We start from the raw sequence: 9,633 nt of genomic DNA, 5'->3' as shown, positions 1-9,633 counted from the left end.
GGGGGGGGCGGGTCAAAGGTTATATGCGGACTTCTGACTGCGTGGGGGTCGGTGTCCCTTGACACGGGTCAAACGTACGTTGATGCTGTCGGGGTCAGGACTCTCACTGCAGGGACAGGACATGCAGACGTGGCATGAGGGAGGCAAACAGACGCCCGCAGAGATGGGGTGGAACTGGAGGGGTCAGCGTGGTGCTGTGACCTCTCACGCCTGTGCACGTGCAGCGTGTGCCCGCGTGCAGGCGTGCCTGTCCTCCGTCTCCGAAGAAAGGGCCTAGAAACACGGGCATCCTGATGGCAGTGAGCGCGCCGTGCACCCAGATATCGGTCTCTGAAACCAGTCCCCGCCGGGAGGAGCCCGGGCCCTCCAAACGGCCGACTCCAGGGTGGAGACAGAGAGGCCCGAGGAGCCTGGGTGGGACTCCTTGTGCCAGGAGGCAGGGAAGTGCTCAAAACCTTAACGACGCGGCACGCAGCCGGGACAGCACGGCTTGACAGGCCCCCCCCAGGGGTATCTGCAGTTTGAACACCAAGGCAACCGACAGGGCAGCTCACGGCCCATCGGGATCCGGCAGCAGTCCACGCGTGCCGGCTGACGACCGGGGGCCACATCTAAACACTGAGAACTGCCGATGACAGGTAAGTAACGAACGCTCACGAGAAACAGGCAACGGGGGAAGGCGGGCGCCTGCTGAGTGGCGGGCGGCCGCAGCAGGAATCACCAGTGGGCGCTGTGTCGGGGAGGTTTGGGGAGGGGCCCGCACAGCCTGCTAGTCAGCTTCGGTGGGAGAAACAGTAACTAAAGGTCAGGAAGCGCCACCTCCTTCCGAGGCACTCAGGCCGGAGGCCAGGTGCAGGCAACTCCCTCTGGAATGGCTCAGGAAAGACAGCCTGCGTCTCCGCACACGTGTGTAGCGTGTGCGCGCATGTGCACGGTGTGTGGGCATGCGGGCAAAGCACGCTCAGTTCCCTGCATCGTCTTCAGTGCCTGGTGAAGTCAGACACGTGTCAGGAACTCAGTAAACACTGAGCAAAGTGGGAAAGTGCCCAAATCACTTAAACCAAACGCAGGTGGAAGCAGTCTGTGGCAGCATCACCTGAGATCAACAATAAGAAGACATTTACAATTTGACTCTCACTCTTTTTGAACGAGTTTATCTCCTAAAGCCTCATCTGAAATGGAAACGGCTGAGACCACAAAGGAGGCCCCGCCCCGAGGGCTGGATGCTGAGTTTCTGCGGTTACGCTGCCCCAGGGGGACGACTTTTCAGGGGCCGAGAGGCCACAGCCTGCTGCCCAGAAGCAGCTCCGCGGGCAAGATCCACATCCCTCTGCGGTCTGGACGGTAAACGGCATCCCACCCACCGTCACCCTGGCGGGGGTGCCAGGCCCCTCGTTCTCACAAGCGGCGGGCAGCGTGGACGTGGGTGCCCCGGCTGTGGCTGTGGACGCGCCCCCGTGAGGGCACCCCCGTGGTCCTCTGCGCGTTTCCCGTCTCGTCCTGCCGATGTTTCTGGAGGGCCTCTGGCTCCTCCTCAGGAAGGCCCGAGAAGCCTCTCCAGAAGCACCAGCTTGGTCTGTAGGTTCACGTCAAAGGGGGGCAGCCGGCTCAGGTTGAGGCTCAGCCCGGTCGTGCCTGGGACGCTGGCCAGCACCCGGTGCGTGTCCCGGTAGGGGGCCAGCTGCGCGGGGGCGGCCTCCACGAGGAGGTGCGTGTAGGCCAGCATGCGCTCGGAGCCGGGCTGCACGTCCTCTCTCTTCTCGTACCTGCAAACGAGAGCAAGGCTGTGCACTGCGGGGTCCGTGGCGGCCCCGGGCGCCCGTGCACGAGACGAGGACGTACCTCCAGGCACTGTTGACTTCCAAAAACCGGGACACACCTGTCTGGGCAGCGGCCACATCGATGTGCACAACGACATCTGTGGAAACCGCGTCTGCTCGGTTAGCGCTGCGAATCCGGCACCTCTGGCCAGAGCCGCAGCCGGTAGCGGGGGGCCGAGCGCCTACCTGTGCGGGAGGGCACCAGCTCGTGCAGCCTCTGCATCGCCACGCCGCCAGGGTAGTTGAAGTGGGACACGTACAGGCCTGTGGCCGAGTATGTGGCGTTCACCACGAGGTGTCCTATCACGAGGAGGGACCCCACCTTACACAGCCAGGACTTCTTATAGTTACTCAGCCTGTAAAGAGCAGTGCCCCTTGCGGGAAGGCAGCGGCAGCAGCAGAGCAGAAGCCCGCCGCCCGCTGTCGCTGAGAGTCATCACCAAGCGACAGACGTGACACTGTCTCTCTGAAATTCCACCCAGATGCCATTTTAAAACTCAGATTACATTTTCAAGCATCCCACGTCATTACTTGGGTCAGAGCGTAGCCTCCGGGCCAAATACCGCGCTGCCTGCGCGTAGCTGAAGCGGACGGGATGAGGCCGCTGTCACAGTGCGCAGGCAGGACCGCGGAGCCCACGGAGCGAGGCACTCGGCATCTGTCCTTTACAGGCCAGTTGCAGGCTCCGTAGACTCGGGCTGGACCCTTGACCAAAGCCTGGCCAGGTGCCCAGTTAAACACATTGGTTTACCCTAAGCATCTTCCCCTTTGTGAACCGGTAAACCGCCCCCAGGGAAGCCCAGGCAGCAGCGTCTCGGTGGTGGCACTCACACACGGGCGCAGCCCCTGGCGGCCACGATATTGAGCACGGGGAAGGCATAGATGATGAAGCGCAGCTCCTTGTGCGGGAGAAGCGAGTACAGAGCCACGAAGCCCAGCGCCGGCAGGAGCAGTGCCAGGGCCCTTCTGTCCACGGCGCCCAGGGGCACGAAGAGCAGGCTGCAGCCCAGGCCGCGTGGCAGGGCCGAGTAGAAGTACCAGAGCAGCGGCGAGGTCTGCGGCAGGAGGGTTAAGGAGGCCACGCGCCAGCCACAGCTGCCCGTCCCCGGGCCGAGCTCAGGCGGGAGCCAGGAGCGTGCGGGAGATGCAGCCCTGACGGCGCCCCTGCCTGCAACACCCGGGACCCCCGCGCCTCGGGCCACGGCGTGACCGCTTCAACACGCAGACAGAGGCTGGGACTCGGGTGTCGGTGCCAGAGCCTGGCCGTGGATGGCGAGTGGGGCTGTGCAGAGTTCTTTAACTTTTCCCTCCATTTTTCACCATAAAAACAGACTGTCCCAGAGTGATAGGCCCACTCGGGACTCAGTATTCTATTTGCGTGCGTTTAACTACTCCAGAATAAAATGTGAAAGAAAAGCAGATCACCACGAGGACAAAGGAGACACCTCGGCTACAGACAACGGGTGGCGGCCACTGGGCCAGGGGAGGCCCGGACTGCGGGGAAGAAGGAGCCAGTGCTGGCGCTGCAGCAGCCGCCGTGCTCCATCAGGTGCGGACACAGGAGGAGAGTGGCTCACGGCACAGCCCCGCCCCGTGGGCCATTGTGCAGACACTGGAAGGATACGCCCCAGTTGGAACTTTTGTTCAGGACGGTGTTGTACCAGAGCACCTTTCCTTCTGGCCATACGAGGTAGCGCCAAAAATAGGAGTCCACGGCCACCGTCAGCCCTAAGAAAAGAAGACCTCAGGAAAGAACACGGCCACCTGGGAAGCTCGGATCTCGACGCAGCTGGCTGAACGGCAGCTGCGGAGTCCTGGTCACAGGTAGATGTTCCCGAGACGCAGGCCCGTCAGCACAGAAACCAGGAGCCACCAGCAGCTTCACGTAAAGGAGCTGAGGCGTCGGGACCTACCCCCGAACGAGCCTCTTCAAGCAGGTCCCTCGTGGCCGCCTGGCCTGGCTGAGACACACAAGGAGAAGAGCCCCTGATGGAGGCCCCGGGCAGCAGGGGGTGGGGGACCCTTGGGCAGAGCAGCCAGGGACCTGCACCGAGACATTTTACCACCACTGAAGGTGAAGGTAATTGCATTTAACGAAAAACAAAAATAAGAAAACCTCCCAAGTTTTGTCTCCATAAAACAAGACAAAGAAAGCACAGGCCCCCGACAGCGCGGCCGCGGTGACCCGACTCACCTAAGCAGAGGATCCCAGCCGGCACGGCGCAGCGCAGGGCCCGGGCCACCGAGACCTTCCGCAGGCAGAGCGGCAGCAGCAGCGCCAGGCCCAGGAGCAGGCTCAGCTCGGCTCTGAGGACCAGGATGGCGAAGGCCGAGAGCCGGACGAAGCGCGTCCACCTCTGCTGCAGCCAGGCTGCGAGGGCTAGCAGGACTGTAAGGCACAGGCCAAGAGGCAGGCCGCTTACTCCTCCCTCGGGAAAGCCACACAGAACCCTCCAGAAGACAGCTAGCACCTCTCAGAACCAGACCCACCAACGCGGGCCCGAGGCTGCACCGTGACAGCCCCCCCCTCCCCCGGCCCGCGTCCTGTGCTGTGACATAGCCCGAGGCACTTCCGCAGGCCAGACGGCCCCAGACGGCCCCAGACGCCGGCGTCCATGCCGCTTCCCGCCTCCTCCTCAGCCTCGCGCTCGCACGGCCAGCGCCAACCTCGGCCGCCTCCTCCCCTCTCCTGCTGCCGGCTGCCTCTCCCGCCCCGTCCCTCCAAGGTCCCTGCTCCCCGCACTCGGCCTCCCGAGGCTCCCGGAGCGTCCGCACCGGCCCCGCACGCGGCTTGCCCTCCTCCCAGCTCCGCGGACCAGCTCCAGCTCCGGCCCTGCTCAAGAGAAGCCGAGCCCTGGCAGCCGGGCCTCAGTCCAGCACCGAGGACAGGGCCCTGCTCCCCTCGCAGGGTTTCTGAGACGCCTGGTGGGGAGCAGCTTTCGACGGGCAGACGCCTCGGAGGGACCCCCCGGGCAGGCCGGCCGGGTGGCTACATACCCACAGGCAGGGCCAGCACGTTGGGGAGTGTCCGCGTGCAGTAGAACATCAGGTGGAACTGCGAGGCCGTCACACAGCAGAACAGCGTGGCCACCGTGGCCCCAAACTGCCGCCTCACTTCTTTTTGTAAAGTCCAGAGTCCAAAGATCACGCCGAGTCCAAGGACGGCCCTGACTGAACAGAGAGGGCGCCGTGTGTGCGACAGCGGCGAGGCGGGGCCCTCAGCGACCACCGGGTCTCGAAATGGCCCTGAGGGAGGGGAGCTGCCTTCGGCACTGAAAACGGGCTGGGTGTACACAGCAGAATAGTACTCAGCCATAGCGGAGGAAACCATGCCACTGCAGCAACGCGGAGGAACCCAGAGGTGATCAAACTAAGTGAAGTCAGTCGCGCAGAGGAGGACAAAGACCACACGGACTCACTTACGTGTGGAATCTAAAACGCGACACGAACCTATATACACAACAGAAACAGACTCACAGACGCAGAGAATAGACGTATGGTTACCAAAGAGGAAGGAGGAGAGGGAGAAATTAGGAGTTTGGGATCAACAGATACACGCTACTGGATATAAAACAGATAATTAACAAAGATACACTGTATAACACACGGAACTATATTCAGTATCTTATAATAACCCGTAATGAAAAGAACCTGAAAAATATACACATAACGGAATCACTTTGCTGTACATCTGATACAATGCCATACTGCGAACAGCTACACTTCAATTTAAAAAAACAGACACGTAAAACGAATGAGACTAAAATATGTTAAAGCGACAGTATATTTTTCACTGAAACTAGCATTAGGTGAATTTGTTCATTTTGTGTTTCACTCACTATTAACTGAATTCTTTTAATTTTGAGTGTGGTGGGCCACATTTCGTGTCCTGTCACATCGTTTATTAAACTTTTGAAACTGTCCAAAAAATGGGCTGGCCGTGGAAGACGGACAGCCTAGACCCTGGCCCCCGGATCCCAAGGCGGGGGCCTGCGGCAGTCAGCCGCTGGGCAGGCCAGGAGCATCAGGACGACAGCCCAGCACCGACCCCAGCGGCGCCGCCACCTGGCCGATACCTCCAGGGCCACGTTTACCAAGGACCTGATGCTCAGACGTGGCCCCCAACTCTCCCGTCCAAGGCTTCCTGGCCCCCACCATGTGACCACAAGAGCCTAGAGCGAGGGTGGATTTCCGTTTCCTCATCTTTCAAGAAGCAGAACTGCTTCTTCCCCAGGAATGTGCAATTCTTAAAGCTCTCCATACAGGCCGGACCAACCAGCCGCGAGATGTGTTTGACTCAGCTGGGAAACGTGCTGCTTCTGCTCGGGGCACGGGGCTCGGCCCCCACTGCAGTCACGAGGTCACAGCCCGGCGGGGCTGACGCTGTCCCCACTCTGAGTCCCTCTGCCGAGTGGCCGAGATTCCAACAGGTGGACCCTCCTGCACGAGGGACCCTCAACCTGGGTGACTGAGACCCTCTGACAACACTGCAGTTCTCCACCCCGTCCCCGTTTGAAGACCCCCTTACCTACTAGCTGAGAATAGAACTTGGACGTTTCCAAGAGCGAAAGCACGTAAACGGCGGGGCTGGAGAGTGCCGCGATCACCAGCGGCCCGAGGAACGTCCTGGGGACCACGCCAGGGAACTCGAGATGGTCAAACTGCGGGGAGAAGGGCAGGTCAGCAGAGGCCCCAGGAAGCGGGGGTCGATGCACGGCTTGGGCGGGAACTCACCTTCTCCACATCCAGCCGGTGGTAGAGCAGGTCGTGCACGGCCTGCAGGTTGAAGCTCTCCTCCACTTTGGTGTAGGGGCAGGCAACCAGGTGGACGGCGGCTACCACCACCAGCAGCCCCAGGAGCCGGCGCTGCTTGCCCAGGCCCGACGGCCTCTTCCCGGCCATTCTGCACGTCAGCCTCACGGACCTTCATCCACCGTCGGCACCGCCACTCGAATCGTTTTGAGAGAACAGAGTCGCAGGTCCCCGAGCTTCAAAACTCACACTCGAGTTAACACCTGGGAAATGTGTTTGAAGGGAATGGGAATCCTTTGAACTGCTGCAGCTTCTGTAATCTGAAAACACATCAAAATAGAATGCTGAGAGAAAAATCACGCTAGAGAAGCTTTCGTACTTTAACCAGCCTTCTTACGCTTTAAGTTGTGTGAATACTTTTCCAGGAAGAAAGACCTGAGTTGCAGGACCCGAGTTTAGTCCACTGTGCAGCCGGGCCCTGGGCCAGCCCGGCGCTGGAGGGCAGCAGGACAACCCCCGTGCTCGAGAAGCTGAAGTCTGGCCGGAGAGTTAGGAACAAGCTGGGCTCGGCCCGCACGGTACTGGCCGAGGGAGACGGGCCGGGAGGCTGTGAAGTAGAAGGGCGGGAGGGGTGCGCCTGGAGAACTGCAGAGGAACAGCCACGAGAGGACAGGAGGTGAGGCGCAGGGCTCGGGGCGCCAGCAAAGCCCTGCACCCCAAGGATGGTGAGACAGGGCCGCGGACACCCACCTGCTGTGTTCTGAACTTCACCCCCTGAGCCTCTTAGAGCCCCGGGGAGCACCACGCTGGTCATGAGCACAAACTCGTGGATATGGCAGAAAGCAAGAGTGTGTTCCTGGGAGGGTGGGGATGCAGACAGATGTGCCTGCAATGGGCCACCCAAACACCAACGGCATTTTTGGGGGCACCCCATGCCACGAAGCTTCCTGAGAAAACCATGGAAGTGTCTGGGGCAGTTCCTACTCATGGAAGACCTCCATCTTTCAATCTGGCGAGGGAAGGAAGATGGCAAACTCTTCCTCTTTCTGGCTTGTCTGAAAACAGGTTTGCTTTTATTTGATCAAAACCAGAAGGGCAAGAAGTGAAAGGAGAGAACCACGGTGCTTACTGTTTGTTAAAACTACTTTTTGGTTCGAGGGAGAGGTATGAAGTCTGTACTCTCCTAAGATAGCAAGTGGGGAATCAACAACTGGGGGAACAGGAATCCTGTCGGATATGGTGGTGAGGTGAGGGAAGTAAGGGGGTCAAAGGGCTCTAAGAATTAAGAATTGCCAAAATAACGTGCAGTTCCCAGGGAAGAAACAGAACTTTTCTCTTACCAAATGTAAGGGCGGGATTTTTCTGTCCCCCGCTGCCCACTGTAACCTCAGCAAGGATGGACTCTGGTCATCACAGGGGCCATCTGTCTCCCCTACTGGGCTCACAGCCTGAGGGCAGGGCTGACTCACTGCTGTATCAGCACAGCCTGGCGCATAGCAGGTGCTCAAAAAACTACTTGAAGAAGAAATTCATAAAAACTAAGCGTGGATCTCATCACACCAGTTTACATTTTCATTAAAGAAACGTTCACGCTTTCATTTCCAGTGAAGCCGAAGAGACCACGGAACGTTCATATACTACTCTCTGTTCTCTTACTGTTCGAGGGGAAAAAAGAGTCTAAAGAACTAGGAAGCATCTCTAAGGCCAGGCGGTTGGAGCAGCTGCGCAGGTGCTCCGTGGCAGGAACCTCGCTCGGGCTCACAGCTGTCCCAGGCCAGTCCCTGCACACCCCACTCCACACCTCTGCCCAGAGGAGGTTCCCCTGCGGGAAGATCTAGACTCTGTTACTTCACGAGCTGTGGGGCCAAACCCCGCTCCGGGCCCCAGGAGCTTCTCACCCAGATGAGAGTGTGCTCTGTGCCGATGACCAACGGCAGAAACCAACCGGCAAAGCAGCTGACGTTGCAAGGCGCTAGCGGCACCCTGCATGCCCACCCGGGACCACGAGGAGACAAACAGGACATAAGCAAGTACAGAAACCATGGTCAACCCCCACCGGGCCCGAGACGCTGAGCAGACGCACGTGCTTGCAGCTGTTCGGGTTGTTAATCTGAGGCACCCACAGGCCCAGACAGGCCGCGCCTTTAAAACACGTAGTTTATAGGATGGTGACCCCTCAGATTAGGTGCAAAGGGCTTCTTGTCCCCGTCTATTCGGATTCTAAGGTCTCTACTGAAACTGGTCAAGTCAGATGCTCACGTTACTAATCCCTGGCTGGAAACACAAAGGAACTGGTACAAATTCGGCCAGAGAAAACTCTATCATTTGTACTGCTTCCTTCTGGCAGTTCTGTCCTACTAGAAACCAGGTAATGCCCACCTTCGTTCTTCCTAACTTAAACCACGGGTTCCAGTGCCAATTGCCTCGGGCACGTGGGGAAATGCAGATGTCTGGAACCCCAGAAACACACTCATCAGGCCCCGGGCAAGGAGCCCCAACCCTAGGTGAGGAGACTGCCCCCAGGTGAGGAGCCCAACGGTCGTCCCGCGTGGCCGCGCACGGTGAGGCCCAAGGAGCACCGCGAGAGCGCCGGCCCGGGGTCCCCGCATCCCGTCCCAAGAGCCCCAGCCGCGCACGCTGACCTCGCCGGCCCACGGCGCGGTCCCTCGAAGCGCGTCCGCCTGGGCTGCCCTCAGCCGGAAGTCGGGTGGCGGAAACCGAGAATAGAGGCGACGCCCTTGCCCGAACCTAACATGGCCACTAAACCCCGGCTGCCGTCGCGGCGGGCGCCCTCTCTGACCGGAGTAAAGATGGCCGCCGCGGGCGGTGCAGGGGAGAAGCCGGCGCGAGGGGCGGGCTCGGATCTCCACGCCCCCTGTTCCCAACCCGGCGTCCCGCAGGGACGCTGACCCGGGGCCTTCCTATTGGTCGCCTCTCGTGGCGAGCCCGGATTGGGCCACATGGGGACGGTGTGGGCCCAGCCGACCAATAGCGATGGAAAGGCTGGCGCGGGGCGGGGCCCCGGCCGGCGCCGTCAAGTAGCCCCGGGAACGGCCGGCTC

General features: G+C 60.3%; 2 protein-coding genes across 10 annotated transcripts in view; one reads left to right on the top strand and one right to left on the bottom strand.

Moving 5' to 3' along the window:
- Nucleotides 1-6: 6 nt before the first annotated feature.
- Nucleotides 7-9,294, bottom strand: ALG12 (ALG12 alpha-1,6-mannosyltransferase). Of its 9 annotated transcripts, none has more exons than XR_003002185.1 (10): nt 6,555-9,196; nt 6,349-6,481; nt 4,818-4,991; nt 4,015-4,209; nt 3,445-3,548; nt 2,652-2,875; nt 2,007-2,176; nt 1,843-1,918; nt 1,403-1,766; nt 7-1,096 (listed from the first exon to the last, which is right to left on the bottom strand). XR_003002185.1 is itself a non-coding variant. In XM_024737528.1 (10 exons), the coding sequence occupies exons 2-10, from the start codon at nt 6,720-6,722 to the stop codon at nt 1,535-1,537; spliced, it is 1,476 nt and encodes a 491-aa protein (XP_024593296.1). In that variant the 5' UTR covers nt 6,723-6,892; nt 9,215-9,294; the 3' UTR covers nt 1,139-1,534. The 9 variants fall into 9 exon arrangements, 8 of the variants coding, with proteins under 8 accessions (XP_024593296.1, XP_024593293.1, XP_024593292.1 ...); XM_024737528.1 differs by lacking the exon at nt 7-1,096 and adding an exon at nt 9,215-9,294 and having other exon boundaries at nt 1,139-1,766; nt 6,555-6,892; XM_024737525.1 differs by lacking the exon at nt 7-1,096 and adding an exon at nt 9,215-9,245 and having other exon boundaries at nt 1,139-1,766; nt 6,555-8,084.
- Nucleotides 9,295-9,549: 255 nt separating this feature from the next.
- CRELD2 (CRELD disulfide isomerase 2) overlaps nt 9,550-9,633 on the top strand; it is an 8,326-nt gene continuing 8,242 nt past the window's right edge. Inside the window, exon 1 of the mRNA XM_024737622.1 lies at nt 9,550-9,633. The gene's annotated coding sequence lies outside the window, so the exon portion shown is untranslated.

The sequence above is a fragment of the Neophocaena asiaeorientalis genome, unplaced genomic scaffold (assembly GCF_003031525.2).
Source record: "Neophocaena asiaeorientalis asiaeorientalis breed wild unplaced genomic scaffold, Neophocaena_asiaeorientalis_V1.1 scaffold242, whole genome shotgun sequence".
Lineage (NCBI taxonomy): Eukaryota > Metazoa > Chordata > Mammalia > Artiodactyla > Phocoenidae > Neophocaena > Neophocaena asiaeorientalis.
This window is presented reverse-complemented; position numbering and strand designations above follow the sequence as displayed.

Coding starts and splice junctions, on each gene's coding strand:
- ALG12 (XM_024737528.1), bottom strand. CDS start 6,722: ATGGCCGGGAAGAGGCCGTCGGGCCTGGGCAAGCAGCGCCGGCTCCTG. Junction 2,177..2,651: donor GCCAGGGGCTGCGCCCGTGT/GTGAGTGCCACC, acceptor TGCTCTTTACAG/GCTGAGTAACTATAAGAAGT. Junction 1,919..2,006: donor GCTGGTGCCCTCCCGCACAG/GTAGGCGCTCGG, acceptor CGGTTTCCACAG/ATGTCGTTGTGCACATCGAT.